The sequence below is a fragment of the Callospermophilus lateralis genome, chromosome 1 (assembly GCF_048772815.1).
Source record: "Callospermophilus lateralis isolate mCalLat2 chromosome 1, mCalLat2.hap1, whole genome shotgun sequence".
Lineage (NCBI taxonomy): Eukaryota > Metazoa > Chordata > Mammalia > Rodentia > Sciuridae > Callospermophilus > Callospermophilus lateralis.
This window is the reverse complement of record NC_135305.1, coordinates 81,556,661-81,582,055: the sequence shown is the minus strand read 5'-3', so window position 1 is coordinate 81,582,055 and position 25,395 is coordinate 81,556,661. Positions and strand designations below refer to the sequence as shown.

Here is a 25,395-nt window from a genome sequence, read left to right as displayed (position 1 = left end):
CAGTTTCTGCCAGGGTCTGTAAGCTTGTCAGTGCCAAGCTGATTTAGGATCCTGGGTGACATTTCTGTCAGCTGCTTTGTCTCAAATGGCTGGGAATGGCGAAAGTGTTTGTTGCCAGCTATATCTCAATGCTGAGATTATTAAATGGATCAATTCCCTAGTTTGCAAACATATACTGTTCATTCCTAATTTAAGGAAAACTTAAGCTATCATCTGTTATAACAGATATTGATGGTTTTATCATTTGAGGGCAGTTCCTTTCTACCAATACACAGTTGTGTTTCATATTAACAAGTTTCTCTTGGTTTATGATGGACTCATTTATTATGCTGGAAATGGGGCTCCATGGGAAGTTGGAGTTGGCACGTAAAGAGATCTCAGGCAGACCAACAGAGAGTCCAGTTTCTCTCTTTAAAAGAAAGCTTCTAATATTCCACTATTCATAAGAATATTTATTCCAGTTTTTCTTTTTTTAAAATAAAGGAGGTTTCCTCTTGTTTTAAATTTACTAATATTTAAAAATAATGAATCAAGCTGGGCACAGTGGCACACACCTGTAATCCCAGTGGCTCAGGAGGCTGAGACAGGAGGATCCCAAGTTCAAAGCCAGCCTCAGCAACTGTGAGACGCTAAGCAACTCAGTGAGACCCTGTCTCTAATAAAATACAAAATTGGGCTGGGGATATGGCTCAGTGGTTGAGTACCACTGAGTTCAATCCCTGGTACCACCCTCCCTCCCCTCAAAAAATGAATCAAATAGATCACAATAAAATAATATTGAGTGGGCTGGGGATGTGACTCAAGTGGTAGCGTGCCCACCTAGCATGAGTGAGGCACTGGGTTCGATTCTCAGCACCACATAAAAATAAGAAAATAAAAGATATTGTGTCCACCTGAAACTAAAAAATAAAAAAAAAAAACTCATTTAAAAAAATAATAGAGTGATTTCAACACACCTCTTTCACCATTAGGTAGGTAATCCAAACTATGTAAAAATTTTTCTGAACTAAAAAATACTCTTAATTAAATGGAGTTAACAGACAACTATAGAATATTTAAATCATCAACAAATACATTCAGTTTCTTCTCAGTGGCACATGGAACTTTCTCTACAATATATCATATTTTAAGGCACAAAGAACGTTAGCAAATACAAAAACAGAAATAATTCCTTGTATCATGTCAGTTCATAAAGAAATGAAATTAGAAATCAACAAGACAAAAAACAGAAACCATTTTAATGATGAATAGATCTAAAGGGATATATTTTTTAAAATTTTATACAAAGGGATAAATTTTTTAAAATCTTAGATACAAACGAGAATAGACAAATAATACATCAAAATCCCTCAGATAGGGGCTGGGGTTGTGGCTCAGTGGTGGTATGTTTGCCTAGCATGCGTGAGGCATTGGGTTTGATTCTCAGTACCACATACACATAAATAAAATAAAGATTCATCAACAACTAAAAAATATTTTTAAAAAATCCCTCAGACAGTATGAGGGCTTACAGCACTGTGTTCTTACATTAAAAAAAAAGGAATATCCTAAATAAATAATCTAATATTACACTTTAAGGTCCTAGAAAAAGAAGAACAAAACCTTAGCTTAACTAACCCAAAGGAAAAACGTCCCAAATAAGCAAAATTAGAGATGAAAAAGGAAATATTGCCAGATAGTTATGAAATCCAGAGAATCATTAGAAACTATTTTGAAAATTTATACACCAATAAACAGGGAAACCTAGAAGATACTAACATATTTCTAGACATGTATGATCTACCCAAATTGAACACAAAGGTACAGAAAACCTAAACAAACTAACATCAAGCAATGAAACTTAAAACAGCAATTAAAAGCTTCCCAACAAAGAAAAGCCCAAGACCAGATAGCTTCTTAGCTGAGTTCTACCAGACCTTTAAAGAAGAACTAACACCAGTCTCTCTCAGATTACTCCATGAAATTGAAAAGGAGTGAACATTTCCAAATACATTCTATGAAGCCAGTATCACCCTGATACCAAAACCAAAGACACATCAAGGAAAGAAAACTTCAGAACAACATCCTTGATGAACATAGATACAAAAATACTTAATAAAATTCTGGTAAACCATATCAAAAAACACATTAAGAAGACTGTACACCATGATCACATACCTTTCATTTCAGGGATGCAAAGTTGGTTCAACATACGCAAATCAATAAATGTGACTTATCACATAACTAGAGTTAAGGAGAATAATGATCAATGATCATCTCAACAGATGCAGAAAAAGCATTCAACAAAATCTAGCACCCATTCATGTTAAAAACACTGAAGAAACTAGAGATAGGAAGAACTTAACCTCAACATTATAAAGGCTAGATATGACAAACCCAAAACCAACATCATAATAAACAAAGAAAAACTGAAAGCATTTCCTCTAAAAACCACTCTCATCTGCTCAATACAATTCTTGAAACTCTAGTTAGAAGTATCAGACAAAAGAAGGCGATTGAAGGAATACAAATTACCTGTTTGCTGATGACATGATTCTATATTTGGAAGACCCAAAAAAACTTCACCAAAGATTTCTAGAGCTGATAAACAAATTCAGCAAAGTAGCAGGATATAAGATCAACATACACAAATCAATCACTTTCCTATAATCCAATAATGAATCTGCTAAGAAAGAAATCAGGAAAACTATGACATTCACAATAACCTCAAAAAAACAAAACAAAAGAAAACTTGATAATAAATCCAACCAATGAGGTGAAAGATCTCTACAATGAAAACTACAGAACTCCGATGAAAGAAACCAAAGATCTTAGAAGGATGTTCTTGAATAGGCAGAATTAATATTGTCAAAATGGTCACACAACCAAAAGCAATATATGGATTCAATGCAATCCTCATCAAAATACTGGGGCTGGAGTTGTAGCTCAGTGGTAGAGTGCTTGCCTCGCAGGTGTGAGATCCTGGGTTCAATCCTCAGCACCACATAAAAATAAATAAATGAAAATAAAGATATTGTGTCCATCTACACTTAAAAAAATGCCAATGACATTTTTCACAAAACTAGAAAAATTAGTCCTAAAATTCATTTTGAAGATCCAGAATAGCAAAAGCAATCCTGAACAAGAAGAGTGATGCTGGAGGCATCACAATACCAGATCTCAAATTATATTACAGAGCTACAGCAACAAACCCGTATGGTATTGGCTCAAAAACATTTGACATGAAGACTATTGGAATCAAATAGAAAACATGAGATAAATCACGCAGACACAGTCATACAGTATTTGACAAGTTGCCAAAAATGTATGCTGGGAAAAATATAGCCTTTCTAACAAACAGTGGTAGGAAAATTGAATATCCATATGTATATGATTGAAAACAAATCCTTCTTTCTCAGCCTGCACAAAAGTGGACTCAATGTGGATCAAGACCTAGAAATTTTGCAACTTCTAGAAAAAAGAAAAGAAAATATACAGGCATAATACTCCATCATATAGGTGCAGGCACTGACTTCCCTAACAAGACTACTAAAGTGTAAGAAATAAAACCAAGCATCTATAAATGGGATGGAATCAAATTAAAAAGCTTCTGCACAGCAAAGGAAACAATTAAGAGTGTGAAGAGAGAGCCTGCAGAATGAAAGATTTTTGCTAGCTGCTCCTTTGACAGGGAATTAATATCCATAATACTTCAAGAACTCAAAAAATTTAACTCCAAAATACCAACCCAATAGATAAATGAACAAAAGAACTAAACAGACACTTCTCAAAAGAAATACAAATGACTAAAAAATATATGAAAAAATGTTTAACATTCCTAGCAACATTCCAATCAAAAGTACATCGAGATTTCATATCACTCCAGTCAAATTGAAAACTATCAAGAATACAAGCAACAACAAATGTTGGCGAGGATGTTGGGGGAAAAGGCACACTTATACATTATTGGTGGGACTGCAAATTAGTACAACACTCTGGAAAGCAGTAAAGATATTCCTCAAAAAAAAAAAAAAAAAAAAACAGGAATGCAACCACCATATGACTCAGCTTTGCCACTCCTTGGCATTTAGCCAAAAGAATTAAAATCAGCATACTAGAGTGATATAGTCATATCAATGTTATATCAGTGCAACTGACAACAGTCAAATTATGAGATCAACCCAAGTGCCCATCAAAAAAAGAATAAAGAAAATATGGTATATATGCATGATTTACTCAGCTATAAAGAAGAATGACTTAAACCAAGGGGGAAAAAGTGGCTGGTAGGGGAATCCCTATGAAAACAGAAGGGAGATCAGAGAAGCAGAGGGTTGATAGGGAGGAAGGACAGAAAAAGAAAGGAATGGTGGAATGAAATTAACTAAATTATGCTAAGTACAAATATAAATATACAGCAGGGAATTTCACCTTTATGTATATCTATAAAGCACTAATTGAAAAAAATCTATAAATAAATAGAGGACCAGTAGAGTAGAAGAAGGGAAACAGGGGAGGATGTAGGGAAATCCAGGGAACTGAACTGGAACAAATTATATTCCATGCTTATATCATTATCTCAAAATGAAGCACAATATTATGTATAACTACAATTCACTAATAAAAATAAATAAAATACTTTAAGAAAAAATAGGTGTTGAATTTTAGCAAATACTCTATTGAGATTATTCTGTTTTGTTAATGTGTCTAGTTTCATATATGGGTTTTCTAATATGAAACTATGTTAGCATACTTTTAATATATCCAATGTAGACATGGTTATATTATGATCTCCTTTAAGCACAATTAAATTTTATTTGTCACTATTTTGTTGGGATTTTTTACATGTATATTCTTAAATGAAATTTAATGTAATTTCTTTCCCTATAATATTTTTGGTATTCAGGTCATGCTGATCTTAAACAATGAATAAAAGAGAATTCCTATCAGTTTGGTCCTAATGAAGAAACAGAATTATGACAGCCTCTAGAAACCTAAACTACATGTAAGGTAAAGAACTTCAGACTGGCTACAATGTCCAGATTACCCTAGCCCTCATATTTAAAAATAGAGATCTTTATGTCTCATACAGATTTTGGACTATTAGCTAGTAATCCCAAAGCATTCTGACAAAGATGATCTACTGGCGTGCTTTGAAAAACACCACCGTGGCAGGGAGACCACCTGGCTTCCATCTACATTTACAGAAATCCAGAGGAAGTGCTGCAACTGACTCCATAGCATAGGAATCTGCACTTTCCCATGGGAACACATTCCAGATCTCTCAGTGGATGCCTGAAATCTCTGATAGCACCAAACTCTATAATTCAATGCCTTTTCCATCCTAACTAAGCACTTCATAGGCAACATGGCCGTAAGTTTTGCTCTTTGAGGTGAGAACACAAAGTTTGCACTAATCTTTCTTCACAATTTTGTAGCTTAAAGATTTGTTCTTGATGTATATCTTAGTGATCTCAGCATCGAATTATTTTCCTTTCTTTATTAAGTCAAAGTTTCACTTTTTCACTCAAAAGAATCACTTTATGGCTTTTGAATTGGCATATCTGAATTGCCAGCATTACTTTTCTTGTGTTTCAGGGTTGTTATTAAATAAAACGGGTTGCAGGAACACAAGCTTTGTGATACCACAACTGGTGATCAGGTAATAGATTCAGCCACTAAGTGAATGGTGAGAGGTAGCGTACACAGCATAGGTGCAGTAGATGAAGGAATTATTCATCCTCTGGTTGGAACAGAATAGGACAGTGCACTATTTCATCATACTAATCAGAATAGTGTGCAATCTAAAACTTATGAGTTCTTTATTTAGCAATTTTCCAATTAACATTTTAAGACTTTGGTTGACTGCAGGTAACTGAATCTGCAGAAAACAAAACCAGAGACAGGGGAAATTTATTGAACTATATGCTAAAGCTACTACACAGAGTTGAGGAGGCTAAATGCCCTTCCTTTCTCATAGTTTCTCTTAGCAGGGTGCTCCTGGGTTACCCAGGGCAGTCCTGACTTATGTTTATTATTCCAATGTAATGAGTAATAGCTCCCCTGTTCGTTTTTTCAAAAGTCCCCCTTTGGACATCTGTAGTCCTCCTTTGGGATCCTCCATGTTATAGTCTTTCCATTTTTACGGTCGGATAGGCCTGAGTCTGCTTTACAAGCTTGTAGGACCTCTTCTCCCCCATTTTAATCCCCTCCCCCAGCTCTAAAGGCTAAGTGAAAGCCAGAATTTCAGAAGGTATGGGATAGGAAAATATACTTAAGTCAAGACTAAATATCTACACATTTCATTCTATTCAGTGTACACAATACAGAATCTATGCAAATCAAAACTACATTGAGATTCCATCTCACTCCAGCTAGAATGGCAACTATCAAGAATAAAAGCAACAACAAATGTTGGCAAGGATGTGGGGTAAAATGTATACTCATACATTGCTGGTGGGACTGCAAATTGGTGAAACCACTATGGAAAGCAGTACAACCTGGTATGGAACCACCATTTGACCCAGTTATCCCATTCCTTTGTTTATACCCAAAGGACTTAAAATCAGCATACTACAGTGACACAGCCACATCAATGTTTATAGCAGCTCAATTCACAATAGTAAACTATGGAACCAACCTAGGTGCCCTTCAACAGATGAATGGATAAAGAACCTGTAGTATATACACACAATGGAAACTTACTCAACCTTAAAGAAGAATGAAATTATGGCATTTTCAGGTAAATGGATGGAACTGGAGAACATCATGCTAAGCAAAACAAGCTAATCCCAAAGAACCAAAGGACTGAATGTTTTCTCTGATATTTGGATGCTAATTCACAATAAAGGTGGGGGGTGCTAGGGAAAAACAGAAATACTTTTTATTAGAGCAGAATGAAAGGAGGGGAGGGGTTTTGGGAGGAGTGATGATAGCTGAATGAATCAGACATTATTACCTAAGTGCATATATGATTACACAATCTTTATAACATCATGTACTACCAAAAGAATGAGAAGTTATACTCCATGTATGTATGATGTGTCAAAGTACATTCTACTGTCATGTATAACTAATTAGAATAAAAAAATTTTTTTAAAAGATACAGAATCTACATAGAAACTTAATATCACAAAAATTTATTTTGCCTGTAAAGTCCATTGTAGCCATGGTGAACTGTAGGAATTCTGAAGCTAAGACCCCTTGGGGGAAGGGGGTTTGAAGGGATCTTCCTATCACAATGCATATAAAATAACCAAAAAATAGCAAAACTTAGATTTTACTCTTCTAATCTATTGAGGTGCAAGATAGGTCTCATGTTGTCACAAATGGAAATATACCAGTTGAGGAACAAAGGCAGCCTAAAAAGTAACAGTAACATGAGATGTCTAAGTACTAATGCATTTTATTTTTACAATTCCCTTTTTTTAAACTAAGTTCTCCACTTTCATTTCAATCAAAGTTCATTATAAACCTATTTATTTTCAGAAGCTCCATTTATTTGGTAGAACTCAAAACTAAATAGTCCATCCTATTTTCCAGAGAACAGTTTAAAATAGGCATTCAACAAATATTATTTTGAAGAATTATATGGAAGATAAAAACAAAGTTCCTTTGCTCTAGTATTAACAATATAAAGGAAGATACCTTGGCAGTATTTTATGCAAGAAAATGTAAAATTTCATTCCTACATCAAATAATAAATTTCTGGAATAAAATTGAACATTAGAGGTATCAATCTAAAAAATGATGAATATTTCCTATCTCTGTTTTCTAAGTTTGAAAATCCTCTTTTCCATTCCAGTACTACTATAATTTTCAACTATTTTTGTGCAAATCCTTTCTTTTTCTTTCTTTATAATTTCATCATACATTTTTATCATCTCCATCAATAACTACAGTAGCCACTTGTTAACCTAGTTGGTCTTGATTGTTAAAATATTCCCTTATTCAAATATCTATTTTACCTAAAATACAGATCAAATGTCTGCAAACCAAGCATCCAAGATCTTCTGTATCCATCCTCCTTTTTGGCTTCATTCTTTATTCAGCCTATCACATGAACACTAATCTGGAAGTGATATACACAATGTCCTCTCAAAGGCCTTAATACAAAGCCTGGAATACATGTCAAAAATGTTTGTACATTAATATTTAAATGGATTTATGGTTTTTCTGATACCTAGATGTAAGGACAGAGGTTCACAGTGTTCACAAAAAATTTACTTTCTATTTCCTTTATATTAGCAAGATAGTGTTTTTAAAAAAAATTCATTAATTCACCCATGACAAAATAAGTCAATTCAGAACAATTAAAGCAGTTCTTTCCTTTTGCAAAAAGGGTTGCAACTGGTGGGTTATATCTAATAGGGTTATTAGGTATTCTTAACATTACCAAAACTTTTATTACTAACCTGTTGGGGAGTAATGGTATCTCTATAACTTGGTAAAATTTTTAGGGTGACACTTCCACTAATATTTTTCAGTAATTCCTGTAATTCCTTTGGGTTGTTTCCAACCTCATGGCCATTGACTTCTTTGATGATATCTCCCACATGAAGCAGACCTTGTCGATCTATCATTCCTCCATGAAGGATTCGGGCAATTACCAGATCATTATTTTCAACCCTGAATGTTACACCCTAGAAGAAACAAGAAATAGAATAACCATTTATTTTATTTTATTAATAAGAAATAGGTAAATATTCATGAATATAAGAAATAATTCCAAAGCTATATAAGTTGTTCTTACTTTTCCCATGATCAATCCTGTCTTAATATTTTAATCCCATTCAGCTAGATGCAATTGTAAGAATATACAGCACCCATCAAAAAGAACTTTCTTGGTAAGGTTAACCCCAAAAATGAAACAAATACTAGTATCTAGGCTGTATTCCACAGGATAAAAGGAAGGTCAAGGAAATATGAAAGGGTATTTGTGCATTCTCATTCTTGGCTTTTCCTTTTCTTCATTTCACTATTCTTAGGATCCACAACAGCAGAAACAATGAACTTCACTACTTACAGGTATTTGAAAAAATGGCTTCAATTTTTAATAACCAACCTTATACCATGTTTTAATACTATCATTAGTAAGCAACCTGAGTTCATTATTTTTTTAAAGACAGAAAGAATTGAAGTAGTTCTCTTTTGAATTCTTTGATACCTACTGTCATACTTCTAACATCTAATTCTAAGTTAAACTTTTCTTTTTAGTTTTATATGCTCAATCAATTTGAGAGACTGTCAGCTGTGTGTTTATATGTGGGTAAAAAAGACTGATAAAACGTTTTCAGATTATGTTAAGAAAAAGGGAAAAAAACAGATAAAAGTAGTGACTGAGTCACAATTTATTTACATTTCAGATTTAAGAAGGCTCTGATTTATCTACTTACCAATGGCTCTCCAGCTCTTTTGTGAATTCCAAGAATACGAATGGCATCTACTGGTAATAACTGATTATTGAGAGAAGAATTATTCATTTCTGGGCTTGACGGAGGTGAATCATAACACTTTGATGCCACAATATCATGGGCTTCCAAGAGTGACTGTAAGAAGTGAACACAGCCTGTGGTTATTAGCTACTGATGGAATAAGTTACTAAAAATAATTTGTTAGTTCATTAGCCCAGTGGTGTACTAAAAATTTCCCAGGCGTACATTATTAAATTCCCAAACATGAATTGAATAAAATATATATAGAATATTTTTAAAGAAATATAAAAATAGCTTTAAATATATAAAATAGAATTATATAAAATAGTTTTAAATATTTTCATCATCAAATAGTATTATATTCTTGTCTTAGATTTGAAGAGATTGAAAGAATTCAGTCACATGTTTTTAAAATGACATGCTCACTGGAAACCAAACCTAGGTCATCAAAATAATTTAGTATTTACCATTAATTCTTATTTTATTAGGTATTATAAAAACCCAATGACAAGGACCCTAATATTTACACTTATGTTGCCTAGTTAATAACTTGATATATTTTCTATACCTATGGAATGTATTAAAAAAGATGTGAATTAGAAAATAGATAAATATCTGCATCTTATATCAGAGATAGAAAATTTTGCTACTAATAAAGGTTTAATCTATAAAAGACATTTTTGAGGGAAAAATGAGTTAGTAAAGATTCTCCATATACTGCATTTTAAAATTATATTCCCTCTCTGTGTTGTTATCATGGATGATTTTGATCTAGCATTCTAGGAATTTCTTATATATTTAAAATGTTTGTTAATCCTTACCCTAAAGGAATAAGTTTTACTACAGTTGCACATATTCATCATAATGCTAAATTTAAAAAAATTTTTGAGTGAACAGACTACAAATTCAAAACAATAAATCAAAATAGAAGAGGGGAACAAATAACACCAAGTTCACAAAAAACAAAAACAAAAACAAAAACAACCAATCTGGATATTGGCTTAATCGGTAATTCCTAGTCATTTCATGAAATCATTGTAAGAAACTGGAGAAAAAAAATTCAAAAGGAACTCCCAAATGCATATGTTAAGAATTCTTCCTATAAATGCTGGAAGTTATTCAAAACTCTAGGCTGGGCTGCTTAATTGTCCACCCTGTATTCTCAGGCAGTATTTTTTATTCCTGTTACTTGAACCACTTCTTACACACTCCTAATTTCCTATATTCTAGTTCAGAACTCTCATATGCTTCAGATTAATGTACTAAAAATCTGTCCACTTGGCTAAAGTCTTGACAATTTGAAAATCAAAGAGTAATTATACTTGAAACACTGAATAAGTACACAATGTTATTTAAAACACAAAAGACTAAAAAACTCAGTTGTTATCATATGAAACTAAGTTGTTATCATAAGAAAATGCTATTTTAAACAAGTCTTTGCTTTGAAAATAGGTAAAGAGAAGGATCTAGCATTTCTCTGCTTTTACAGGAGGAAATCCATTATAGGGTTATAGCCCCTCTGATGAGAAGCTCTACATTTATCAAAGAACACAGCTAATAAAAATAGAACAAGAATTTGAAAAAAAAAAGTCACATTGTAACCACTAATGAAAATATTGATCTAGGCAAGGATTATTAATTTTTGTTCTCTAGAAGGTAAATGGTTGATAGGAACTAGCATTTATATAACATCAGAATAATAACAGACTAGATTACTTCATGGGGAGATTTTATAGAAAACAATAGACTGTCATCTTTACTCAGGAACCAAATCAACAATGTGAGGGTGGGGCAGCAATCAGGTATTCTACTTCTTCTGACAGTCTAATTAATGTTGCAAATCACTTAAGATGAACTGTAGTTCTAAATCATGGATTTGAATCATAAAACTTTTAGCTAGAACTTCTGGTAGTAGGAAATAGAACTGATAACTGAATAACCCAGCAGGGCAGCAGCCAGACAAATCCTGGAAGTGCCACACTCTACATGACAGTGGCTTGGACTCTTCAGTAGGTCAACTTCATAAGAGGGAAAGGGGTTGACAGACATAAGTCACACAAAGATTTAGGTTGGAAACTCATATGTCCAATACCCTTCTCTCCACTAGGATTCTGACTGTCTCCAGGATAAAACCTAAATACCTTAGCATTCCTTATAAGGACACAATCAACTAGTCCCTGCATAAAACGTGTGCCTACTGTGTGTCTGCAGCTTTTGTACCAAAGATGCTGATTGATGTAGGACCCATCCCACTGTTATCTTCATATTCATTGTAGAGTCACATAAAGACTTTGAGAAAAAGCAAAGGGGTGTTACTGTTTGATTTTGCAATGGAAAACGTGAAATTTGCAATGGAAAACATGTGACATTCTTCCATCTTAGTTACCCTTTCTCCACTAAAAAGTAATGTCTCTGTCATAAATCATGTTACCATATATGACTGAATGTATTTCTGGGGTTTTCATTCTCTTCAATTCATCTATTTTCCTAACACTCCCCAATATCACACTATCCTGATTAATTCAGGTTTTTTAAAAGAAATCTTTTTGTCATTTGATGAAGGAGATTCTTCTTGGTGAAAATGATTAACTCATTTACTGACCAAACTTTAAACTGTACTTATTTCTCTGTGGAATAAGTATGTTTGATAATAGTTTCTACCCTTAGCTCTCCTTTGTTTCATATCATCAACTGCACCCCAGTCTTGAGAAGCAATACTAAAAAATGTTCATCATTGACCCCAAAGAGTAAAGGGAAACAAAGTGGCAGTAAAGAAGAAAAAAATTACATTCTCATGGTGAGGAAAATTTTGCTAGCATGACACCTGATGTTAGAAAAGGGATGTTGTTTTCTTTAACTGCACAAAGGAAAATCCATGGTGATGTATTTCTGTAAATTTATACAGTATGTACAGTTATATCTGTGTATTTATGTATTTTCAGCATATCAGAATATTAAAATATCTAAGTTGGAATTTATATACTTATAAAAAACGGCCTCAAGTAATTCTCCAAAGAAAAAAAAATCACCTAAAACTGGAAATGAACTACTAAGGAACTTCAGGAACATAGGGGACTTGGGGAGAAGAGCTGTAGGGAAAGGTTACCTGGAAGTGAGGCTCTTTGAGTATACCAACCAGTTCTGCCACATTTTCATCCACATTTATTAGGGGAGTGATATCTTCAAGAATTTCATTAACTAATTCCAAGTTATTATCACTGACAGCTTCTAGTTTTGAATCTTCAAGCCTCTCATGAGCCTGAGAAGACAACAGTTTATTAAGGTAATGGTATTTTTATTTCATTTGCTCCAGACCATAGTTTACTTCTTAATTTATTTATTTTTCATAGTTTTAAAAGATAATACTTGGAAGTTGATTCACTGAAACCTATTTTAATATTTCTATCAGTAGAAATATATGAATTTTAAAGTAAATATACCAGGCAGTATAATAAATGTTGGCCTCCATTCCTATCCTATAGGTCATAAAAAACTCATTTTTATGACTACCCCTGAAAAAACACGACTACTAAAAACCATGTTATGCTCCTACCCACTAATTGAATTTCCTAATGACATTCTAGTCAAGGCTCTAACTCTGAATGCTATTGTTTATTTCTTATTCAATGATTAAGCATACAAAAAGAATAAGAATGTAAGCATCACATATGTTAACATTTCAAAAAATGATAAATATCATTCTGAAAATTCCAGAATCCTAAAGTTATTAATTTTCTAATTTGAAAATTCAGGCTGGGAATGTATCTCAGTAATGGAGTACCTGTCTTTAGCATGCACAAGACTCTGGGTTTGAGCCTCAGCAATGTCATAAATAAATAAATAGTTATAGAAAGAAAGAAAACCAGTTCATTTAGAGAAAGAAAAAAGTCAATTTAGAGTAACTGGTCTTTGAAAGACCTCATATTTAATTAGGAGAATGAACCTTCCTGTCTCTAATCTTAAGTTTTGTTTTTGTTAAAAACATCACCATCTTATCCACAGAAAATACACTCTGAACCATAATAGCATTATCCTTAGATAGTAGAAGTAAAGCAGTTTTTAATTCAAACTGAGAATGAACACAAAGCAGGCTGCACCTTTGCTGATAAATAGTCTTTGCTTTTCTGACAAATAGGTGCTTTCTGATGTTGAAGATGGAAAAGCATAATTATTAAGATTTAATTTTTAAGTAAAATCATGTAAGATGACAAATCTTACATTTTCCCATTAATCTCTATAAGTGCTGAGGAAAAATCCAAATTTCAAATGGTGACCGCATTAACTAAACGTTACTAGTTTCCTGTAATACTTTACATATTATTATATCTGCCACCACACAAAATGGTTCCTTTAGAGTTCAAATAACAATATTCTAATTTTTAAAGATGAACTTTTTGTTTAAACTTTTTCCTAGGTGATTCACATGAGTGAAGTAAGTATAAGTTATTATTATTTTTTAAGAGACAGGTATCTTGCTATGTTGCCCAGGCTGCCACCAAAATCCAGGGCTGAAGCAACACTTTATCTCAGCTTCCTGAGTAGTTGAGATTACAGGTGTGCACCATTACATATGGTGAAATGATTTCTTAATTAGAAGAAGGGATTATATACTAAGCAGCATTTTAAGAAAGACCTCAGGAAAGGAAATTTTAAAAATCATATGAAATAGACTGATAAAAAAATGCTATTAAACAAAAGGAAAAATGTCAAAAGGCCAAATGTAATTTAAATGGAGGAAAAAGTTTCTATTAGATTTAGATAAGAAAAAATTAAAGACTAGAAAATCCCACAATGAGGATGGATATAATTTGTAATTTTGTGAAAAGTATAATACACACCAGATAAGAAAAGGATGATGAAGACACCCAACACATATTACAGAATGATTATCACCACTGCAAGTAGATTAATCTACATAATTAGTTACTTCTTACAAAAAAGCTACAATACTCAGATATTATTATGGTACTATAAGAAGAAAGCTTAAAAATATTGGAGGAAAGAACTTTAACATGTACTGAGGTTTGTGTTTGTGTGCACCAAGTGCTACACCCCATGTACTCTGTATGTTTATGTGATGTATCTGTGTGTATTCACAAAAGCAGGTAGTTATTCAAAACTTCACTCTATAAATGAAGACAATGATGCAAAAGTAGGTGACAGGATTTGCTTGAGTTCACATTCCTGGTAAATGGCAGATATAGGTATGTAATACTAAGGCTTGAGATCTTACCTGTTGAAGCTTATTTGACGATTACTATACAGAGAGCTACTCGAACATTATTTTGTAGTAAATAATTCAATACCATAGATGATGTATAATTCTTCCTCACTTAAATGTACAAGACATGTTCTCACAGGCTGCTAGATTATTTGTTGCTTCTTAGCATGGTTCTTTAGCATAGGTGTGTTGTTACTTTTGTTTTAACTTATCTCTCTCTGAGTTATCTGATACTCCTGTGGCTCAGAATACCACCTCGCCCCTCTGACTTTCACTCTTCTGCTCTAAGGAAGTGCAATAAAGAGCACTTGTTGATTTTTTTTTTTTTGCATTATAATTCTTAATACACCTTTCACCACAATTTAGGCATAATTTGGTGTGAACATACTTTATATGAGGCAAGCACTCTACCAACTGAGCTATATCACCAGCCCAACATACTTTATATACAGAGTTATGAAAAATTGTGCTTTGAATGGATAATTACGAATGTAATGCATTCCACTATTGTCATGTATGAAAGAAATTTAAAAAAAAAGAGTATTTGTTTCTCCAGGAAATGGTTGAAGACTGGCCTGCTACTTTCAGCACCATGTTAACATATTTTCTATATAATCCCATGTTATATGACCATCACATGGTCACTATTTTGACGTTGATAGTATTCAACACTTCAGGAAAGAAATGATCACTGTCACAGATATCTCTTCCCTTTCTTTATATGTGCATCTACCTACTACTCACCTCCTTTTGGGTGAAGATAGATAGGAATGTGGAAAGGACTAATGATCAGAGTAAAAGAGGAAATCAAATAGGAGAGAAGAATTGTGCCATAAGCAAACTCACATATGCCTAAATATTTTTCACATCAATCTCACATATTATTTTATGGTAAAAAGAATCTCACTGGAAAATAAATTCTCAGAGAAAAGTGAAATTACAGCTATAGTCATATTAATATGGAAATCCAATTTCTGAAATATATTTGTGTTCAATCATTTTACTTTTCTCAAGAAAGTAAGTATAGGTCCATAATTACTAACATGTAGTTTAAAAAATTTAAAAAAATTTTTAGTTGTGGATGGACACAATAATTTTATTTATTTATTTATTTATTTGGTGCTTAGGGTTGAACCAGTGCTTCACACATGCTAGGTAAGCAATCTACCACTGAGCTACAACCCCAGCCTCCTAACTTATAGTTTTTAAACTTCTGAAAGACTGTGAAAAACTTGGGACCTCTAGTTCACCTGAAAGTCAGTAGCTTTCAAGAGTTACGCCTTACAACTTGAACTTAACTAATGAAACTAAAAAGAACAAAGGGAAATACTAAAAACTGACTGGAGGGGCAAATAAACAATATGCTATTTGACTAAATGAGTCTTGTTTCCTTTAAGAAAGAGCATTATTAGAAAGCTACCAGAACTCAATAAAAATATATTTCACCTGTCACAAGTGGTTGGAAAAACATGTCATTACTGACACTTTAGAACTCTTGGACCTTATATAAATAAGTCCTAGTCTTCTTGTATATGTCCAGTTCTGAGAATCCTATTCACCACTGCATCTTATAAAAATGAATTGCCAATAAGAAAAAGTTCTTTCAAACTTCTGGGCATTTTACTCAAGCACAATCCAAGTATGCTTGCAAACAAAAGCATTTTGAACAAAATTCTGAGCTATACCTAGCATTATTATTATGCATACCCTTGCCTTTTCCCATTAAATGTAAGGAACATATCTTAAATTTTGTTTCAATCTTCTAATAACAGGGCTAAGTAAGTATATAGTCACTGCTTATTAAACATTTTTGAGAAAGCTAAGTAAAGGGAAATTAAGTTTGGCTGTGGTTAAGAGTCAATGACTTTTTTATTCTTGTGACCTAAAACATGATACAGACATGTCCATGAAGACCCCAAAGCAAATAAAAATTTGAGCAGAAAGTAGAATCAAAGCAAAAATATGTAAGTAAATTTCTATTTTGCTTCTGCATATGTTATCAAAAAGATGAGCTTTGCTCTGGAAAATATGGTGAAACAGGTTTAAACAAATTAGAATAATTCTAATGAGCAAAGAACTTCTCAGAAATCGCAGTTAGCCAAATTGATACAAATTCTCAGATTAGATAAGTTATGTATCAAGGTACTCACGAAGCTTCTAAATGACACTGCTAAGCTGCCCTTAAAAAAAAAAAAAAAATCTATGAACTAGAACCACAAAGATGCCAAAAACAAACAACAAACAAAAACAATTAAAAAAGCAAACCTACCATACTTTTTAAAAAGGAACAAGGAATATTTTAAAGAGCTTGGCTTTAGTAGTATTCAGAGAAAATATAGAAGAATCTTTTTTATAATCTTTGGGCTGGAAAGATCTGTCGAAAAATGGAGCAAAATCTGGAAGGTATAAATTATACCAAAAAGGCCCCCAAAATTCACTATGTAAACATTTAAAATTTCTTCTCCTTAAGTATCAAAATACAAATGAAGAACAAGAGTTAAAACAGGAATTATATTAGACAAAATGCTAATTTTCTTTAAAGGATTTCTACAAAACAATGAGAAAAAGAACATCTCATTAAAAGAAATGAGAAAAAAAAAACAACAAAAATTCATTGAAAAGGAAAATCAAATACCTCTTAAATGTACTGAAAAGGTCCATAATATCACTCAATGATAAAAGAAGTACAAACTGGGCTCTGGGGCACATACCAGTAATCCCAGCAGCTTAGGAGACTGAAGCAGAAGGATCATGAGTTCAAAGCCAGCCTCAGAAATTTAGCAAGGCTGTAAACAACTCAGTGAGACACTGTCTCAATAAAATATAAAAACAGCTGGGGATGGGGCTCAGTGGCTAAATGCCCTGGGTTCAGTCCCTAGTATCCTCCTCCCCCCACAAAAAAGAAGTACAAACTAAAAATATAATAAATATCCTTTTTCTTATCAGATTGGCAAGGATTTAAAAAAAATTAACTAACATATCATGTTGGTGAGAATATGAGAGAAAGACATTTCACACATTTTCCCCCTAGTGAAAACATACTGGTAAGCAATTTGACCACATCCACCACACAATTATACTGATTCTTTTAAGAATTTATCTTTAAGATACATAATTACATGTGCAAAATAAAATGCAGAAAGGTTAGATATTATAGCATAATTTATAAAAGAAGAGGCCATCTAAATATCTGTCAGAAGGCTCATTAAAAATCCATACATGAATATACATCAACTTTACAAAGAATAAAGAAGCTCTATAGATACTGATACAGAATTTTATGCAAAAAAAAAAAAAAATCAAGGTTTAGAATAGGTAGTATAAATCCAAAACTTCCATTGCATTCACTAGTGAAAGACAAGATATTTTACCCTAAGATTAGGAAAAAATAAGTGTCCGCCTTCACTTCTATTCAATATTTATATTGGAGAGTCTAGCCAGGACAATTAAGCAAAAAATAAAGGGGCACCCTGATCGGCAAGAAAGAGATAAAGCTATCTTTATTCACAAATGACATGATCTTATATTTTGAAAATCCTAAGTAATCCTCTAAAAAACCATCAGAACCAATAAACAAGGTTGGAGGTTTTAAAATCAACTGTAAGAAAACAATTCCATTAACAATTGTATTAAAAAGGATACACAAAAGCAAAATTTACTGTGACAAATACAAAACATTGTTGATAGAAATTGAAGACTTAAATAAATGGAAAATTATCCCATATTTATACAGTGGAAAATTTAATCCTGTTAAGATGGCAATTCTTCCCAGAGATCCACAGATTCAATGCAATACCCATTGGAGTCACAGGTTACTTCTTTGTAGAAACTGATTCTAAAATCCTTACATAACTGCAAGGGACCCAGAATATCCATAAACAATGACAATGATGACAATAATAACAATTCAAAGCACAAAGAAAGAAGAGTCATACTGATTTCAAAACTCATTAAAGGCAACAGTTATCAAAACAGTGTAGGTATACCACAAGAATAGACAAAAAGAGTCATAGAATACAATTCAAAGCCCAAAACAAAACTCATATATCAATAATCAACTGTTGCATGTTAGGCAAGGGTGCCAAAACCATTCAGTAAGAAAATTAACAGTCTTCAACTAATGGACCGGGTAGGCACTTACAGAAAGTTCAAACCTTACCCCATACCACACATGAAAATCAACTCAAACGCATCTAAGATCTAAATGTAAGAGTTAAAGCTATACAGGTCTTAGGAAACATGGGTAAATCATTTATCTGGGATCTGACAAAAGGATTCTTATATATGCATTCAAAAGCACAAGTGAAAGAAGAGAAAAGTAAGCAAATTAGACTTCATCAAATTGAAAACTTTTATTCCCTCTAAAAACTGGAACAAGACAGAGATGCCCTCTTTTACCACTTCTATTCAATATAGTTCTGGAAATTCTAGCCAGAGCAATTAGACAGAAAAAAGAAATTAAAGGATACAAAGAAGAGCTCAAATTATCCCTATTTGCTGAGGACATGATTCTATATTTAGAAGACCCAAAAACCTCCACCAAAGAACGTCTAGAACTCATAAATTCAGCAAAGTAGTAGAATATAAAATTAACACCCATAAATCAATTGTGTTCCTATACATTAGTGATGAATCAACTAAAAGGAAAACTATCTCATTCACAATAGCCTCTGTGTGTGTGTGTGTGTGTGTGTGTGTGTGTGTATGTATGTGTGTGTGTGTGTGTGTGTGTGTGTATTTGGGAATCAATCTAAAAGAGGTGAAAGACCTCTACAATGAAAGCGACAGAACACTAAGGAAAAAAACTGAAGAAGACCTTAGAAGATAGAAAGACATCCCATGTTTTTGGATAGGCAGAATTAGTATTGTTCAAATGGCTATACTACCCAAAGTGCTATACAGATTTAAGGCAATTCCTATTAAGGTCCCAATGATGTTCTTCACAGAAATAGAAAACGCAATCATGAAATTCATTTGGAAAAATAAGAGACCCAGAAGAGCCAAAGCAATCCTCAGCAAGAAAAGCAAAGCAGGAGGCATCACAACACCAGACCTTAAATTAAACTATAGAACTATAGTAACAAAAATGGCATGGCATTGGCACCAAAACAGATACAAAGACTAATGGTACAGAATAGGAGACACAGAGACAAACCCACATAAACACAGTAATCTCAGACTAGACAATGGTGCCATAAAAGATACATTGGAGAAAAGATAGCCTCTTCAACAAAATGGTGCTGGGAAAACTGGAAATCTATATGCAATAATATGAAATTACATCCCTATCTCTCACCCTACACAAAACTCAATTCAAAGTAGATCAAGGATCTAGGCATTACACCAGAGATCCTATACCTACTAGAATAAAAAGTAGGCCCAAAGCTCTATCATGTCAGCTTAGAAACCAAATTCCTCAATAAGACTCTAAAAGTGCAAAAAGTAAAATCAAGAAGCAATAAATGGAATGGTATCAAACTAATCAAGAACGTGGAGAGAGCCTACAGAATAAGAGAAATTCTTTGCCATTTGCACCTCAGATAGAGCATTAAATCTCCAAGATAGATAAAGAACTCAAAAAACTTAACACCAATAATAATAATAATAACCCAATCAATAAATATTTAAAGGAACTCAACAGGCACTTTATAGAAGAAATATGAATATTCAACAAATATATGAAAAATGTTCAACATCTCTAGCAATAAAAGAAATGCAAATTAAAAATACACTAAGATTTCATATCACTCTAGTCAGAATGGCAACTGTCAAGAATACAAGTAACAATAAATGTTGGTGAGAACATTGGGGGGGGGGGAAATGTACACATATAAACTCCTGGTGAGACTGCAAATTGGTGCAACCAGGATGGAAAGCAGTATGGAGATTCCTCAGGAAACTTGAAATGGAACCACCATTTGACCCAGTTATTCCACTCCTTAGTATATACCCAAAAGACTTAAAATCAACATACTATAGGGATATGGCCACATCAATGTTCATAGCAACTCAATTCACAATAGCTTAGCTATGGAACCAACACAGGTGCCCTTCAGCAGATAAATGTATAATTAAAATGTGGTACATATATACAATGGAATATTACTAAGCCTTAAAGAAGAATGAAGTTATGACATTTTCCAGTAAATGGATGAAACTGGAGACTATCATGCTAAGTGAAATAAGCCAATCCCCAAAAACCAATGTTCTCTCTGATATGCAGATGCTGACTTACAATAAATGTGGGGGAGTGGAGGTACTCCAGATTAAACAGAAAGTGGGATATGGGCTAAGGGCGGGAGGCATGGAATGGGAATGAGAAAGACAGTAGAATGAATCAGACATAACTTCTATGTTCACACATGAAAACTCAACCAGTATTAACTCTACATCATGTACACCACAAGAATGGAAAGTTATAGCCCAAGTATATATGTTAAGATATATCAAAATATATTCTACTGTCAGGTTTAAATAAAAAGAACAAAAAACATTGTTCATGAAAGATATGAAGAAAAAATAATTAAAAAAAACTTTTGTGTTTCAAAAAGACACTCTGAAGAATGTTGAAAGATGAGTGATAGAGGATAAAATATTTGCAAATTATTTCTCAAAGGGACTTGTATTTAGAAAATGTAAAAAAACAAAAACAAAAACAACCTCTTAGAATCCCACAATGAAAAAATAACACAACTTAAAAAATATATGAAAAAATGGGCAAAGGATCTAAATAGATATTTATCCAAAGAATATATTCAGATGGTCATTAAATGCATGAAAAGATGCTCAATATCCTCAGTTATGAGAGAAATGCAAATCAAAACCACAATGACATAGAACTTCAAAATCATTAGGATGGCTAGAACCAAAAATTCAGATAACAAGTATTAGAGACAATATGGAGATATGAGAATTCTTCAGCACTGCTGGTAGGAATATAAAGCATGTATTCATTCACTTTGGAAAATAGTCTGGCAGATCTTCAAACAATTAATCAGTTACCATATGACCTAGGAATTCTACTCCTAGGTATATGTATATGTCCAGGAAAAACTGAAACATATGTCCACTTGAAAATTTGTGCATGAATATTTTTAATAGCACTAGTGCTATATTTATAGGATGACTATTTATAATAGTCAAAGGGTATAAACAACCCAAATGTCCATCAGTGGTTGAACAGATGAACAAAGTTGGATATAGCCATACAAAGAAATATTATTCAGCCGCCAAAAGCAAAGGTGATTCAGAATGTTATGAGCTTAAAAAGCATTTCTTCTGTCTTCATAGCAATGAAAATTTGAACAACAACAAAAAATCAACAACTCTTCTGAACTTCACCAGAGAAATTAAGGTCACATGGATAATTGCTATTCCTCAAACTGGAGACACAAAATGGAAACACAGAATCACAGTTCAGTTGAACAGAAACCTATAAGCAGAAACCTCTACTACAATCAATACTGGGAGAGGAAAATTTAAAAAGACTGAGAATTACTTGAACTACTGCTGGAACTCAGTGTTTACAAGGTAGAGAGTAAAAATGAAGAAAAGAAATTGGGGGCAGGGCTGGCTCAGTCTTGGGGGACCTTCACACTCTTCTTTTACCTTCCAGACACCTACCAAGTTCTCACAATGAAAACTGGAGGGAAAATCCTTCATGCTTTTTGGAGGAGAAAGGGGAAATTAGCCATTTTGAAATTCACTGAGCATTTATTTGGTTTCCCTTAAGATTTGTCCTCAAGGGAATCTATTTTATCAGAACCTAAGCAGTCAGCAGGGAAGAAAAATCCCAATTTCTGTCCCAACTCCATTTCCTGGTTCCTGTGTCGGGGAAAAACAAACTAAGATTCAAACCTAATCAACAGAACCCTTTCTCTCCCTCTTGTGCCTCACATCAATAATAGCTGCACATCTCAAACTTCATTTAAAAAATCTCTAGGAAATCCAGACACAGGAGACAAAAGGAAGGACATCAAAGGAAATTTTAGCTTCTGCCACTTACAACCTGATCCCAGTCAGACAAAAACCTCACACTTAAAGTATGTTCATCTCAGTTTCTTTTATCCAACATATTGTGTCCAGCTTTCAACAAAAATCATAGAAAACAAAATAGAAACAAAAAAATCTCAGTCTCAAAGTACATAGCAAGCATCAGGACCAGACTGAGATACGGCAGAATGTTGGCATTATTGGGCTGGGAATTTAAATCAACTGTGATTAACATGCTAAGCTCCAAAGAAGAAAGGAGACACCATGAAAGAATAGACAGGTAATGTAAGCAGAAAAATGGAAGTTCTAACGGTAAAAAAGATCAAACAGAACTACTAGAAAAAAGAAATATTGTAATAAATGAAAAAAAAAAATCTTCAGTAGGCTCAAAGTAGACACAACTCAAAGGTGAATCAATGAACTTGAACATATGGCAATACAAACTCCTAAAACTCAAATACAAAGGGGAAGTGAATAAACAAGACAGACCAGAATAACCAAAAATTGTGAGACAATTAGAAAAAGGTGCAGATATATATAAAATCATAATACTAGAAGAAGAGAGAAAGAAAAGAAATAATTACATGAAAAACTGAGAATTTTCAAAAAACTATAGATCCAGGTAGCACAGAGAACACCGAGAAGGATAAGAACTAAAAAAAATCTAAACTGAGGCATATCATACTCAAATTGCAGAAAATCAAAGACAAACAGAAAACCTTAAGAAACGCTAGAGAAGGTGAAAAAAACCTTATGTATAGAGAAGCAAGAATAAGAATTACATCGGACTTTTCTTCAGAAACTATGAAAGCAATTAGAGAATGAAGTACAATATTTAAAGCACTGAAAAAAATAACAACTCACTATTAGGGTTTGAATCTTAAATGTCCCCAAAAAGTTTGTGTGTTGAAGGCTTGATGGTCCCTACAAAGCAGGTCAGAGGTTGGGTTTTTGAGAGGTGACCAGGTCATGAGGACTCTAACCTTATAAATGGATTAATCTATTCATGGATCCATAGATTAATGGGTTCAAAGGGAAGGGACTTTGTTATAAAAGTAAGCTCTTTTTTCTTCCTGGCTGCCATGAGCTGAACAGCTTTGCTCTCACACGCTACTGCCATAATGTTGTTCCTCCACTCAGGTCCAAAAGCAATGAAACCTGATGACCATAGATTGAAACCTCCAAAACCATGAGTCAAAATAAATCATTTGTCTTTTTGAATTATTTTTCTCAGGTGTTTTGCCATAGCAATGGAAAACTAACACATCTATCAACCTAGAATTATCTATGCACTGAAATTATCCTTCAAAAGTGAAGAAATAAACACTTCACAATGCAAACACAAATTGAGGGAATTTGTCACTGGCACACCTGCCTTGCAATAATATTAAATAAAGTTCTCTTTTTAAAAGTTGTTTTAATTTTGAAATAATTCTAGATTTACAGAAAAGTTGCCAACATACAGTATAGAGAATTCCTTAAAAAAAAAAAAAAAATTCCTCCATCTCCCTCATCCGATCCCCACATTGTCAATGTGCAAGTTTCCACATGATTTTTGTCAAAACTAAGAAAGCAACATATGTTATTAAAGAAACTTCAGAGTTTATCTGGACTCCTTTTTTTAAAAATTTCTTTTTAATTACATGAAGTTCTTTAAAAAGAAAAAAAGGTATAGGTCCAAATTCAGATCTATAGAAAGATATACCACTAGAGAGAAAAAAGACATAAAGAAAATTGTATTTTTCTTTTTATTTTCTTATTCTTATTTAATAGATTTTGAACACCAATGATAAATCTGCTAATTATGGCTTATGAATAAGTGAAATGAACAACAGCAATATTATAAGAGACAGGATAGAGAAACTAGAAATATCGTTTCATAAAGTAGCTATATTTCCCATGAGTTGATACAGTATTACTTGGAAGTGGATCTAGATTAGCCATAAATATATATTCTGCAAAATCAAGGGGGGGGGGACTAAAAAGTATAATTGATATGCTAAGAAAGGAGGGAAAAATGAAACAAATTATTAACATGCTCAGTTAAAACAGAGAAGGTAAGAAATGAATGGCAGACCAAGAAAAGAAAGAATGAGGGCAATAATTAGAATATAGTAATTATATTGTAGATATTAATCCAATTCTATCAATTATCACTAAAAACATCAATGAGTTAAACACACTAGAAAACAACAAGTGGTTAAGAAAGCAAAATCCAAGTATTTGTTGTCTATAAAGAAACACTTTAAAATATACAGGTAGATTAAAAGGTATGGAGAGACAGAAACCATGTTAACATCAATTAGCAGAAAACTGTATTACTTATATTAATTGTAAACACAGCAAACTTCAAAACAGGAAAATTACTAGGAACAAAAATGGGCATTTATTAGTGATGAAAATGGTCAGTTCTCCAAGAAGTCACAACAGTCTATAATATCCATGTGCCTAACAAATGAATACCAAAATATATGAGGCAAAAATCTTACAGAGTGCAAGGAAAAATAGATTAATCCATTATTATAATTGGAGACTTCAATATCCTTCTATCAGCAACTGACAGATCCAGCAGGCAAAAACCTCACTAAGCTAAACTGGATGATCCCATCAATCAATCAGACTAATCAACATCCATAAAATACTTCATTTAGCAACAATAGAGTATATATTCTTCTCAAAGTTACACAGAACATTCAAACTAGTACAGTTTGAGTCATAAAACACACCTTAACAAATTTATAAGAATAAAAATTCTATGAAGTATGCTGTCTA

The 25,395-nt window shown here is 33.0% G+C and overlaps 1 protein-coding gene across 7 annotated transcripts in view; it reads right to left on the bottom strand.

Annotated features, from left to right (window-relative positions):
- The window catches only part of Pals2 (protein associated with LIN7 2, MAGUK p55 family member), a 115,645-nt gene that overhangs the window by 32,537 nt on the left and 57,713 nt on the right, over positions 1-25,395 (bottom strand). For 6 of the 7 annotated variants that reach the window (XM_076835378.1, XM_076835383.1, XM_076835380.1 and 3 more), the window contains 3 exons: positions 12,517-12,669; positions 9,372-9,524; positions 8,391-8,618 (listed from right to left, as the gene is read on the bottom strand). In XM_076835378.1, coding sequence (XP_076691493.1) covers positions 8,391-8,618; positions 9,372-9,524; positions 12,517-12,669 — 534 coding nt within the window. The remainder of the gene's footprint in view (positions 1-8,390; positions 8,619-9,371; positions 9,525-12,516; positions 12,670-25,395) is intronic. The other variant, XM_076835388.1, reaches the window with a different exon arrangement.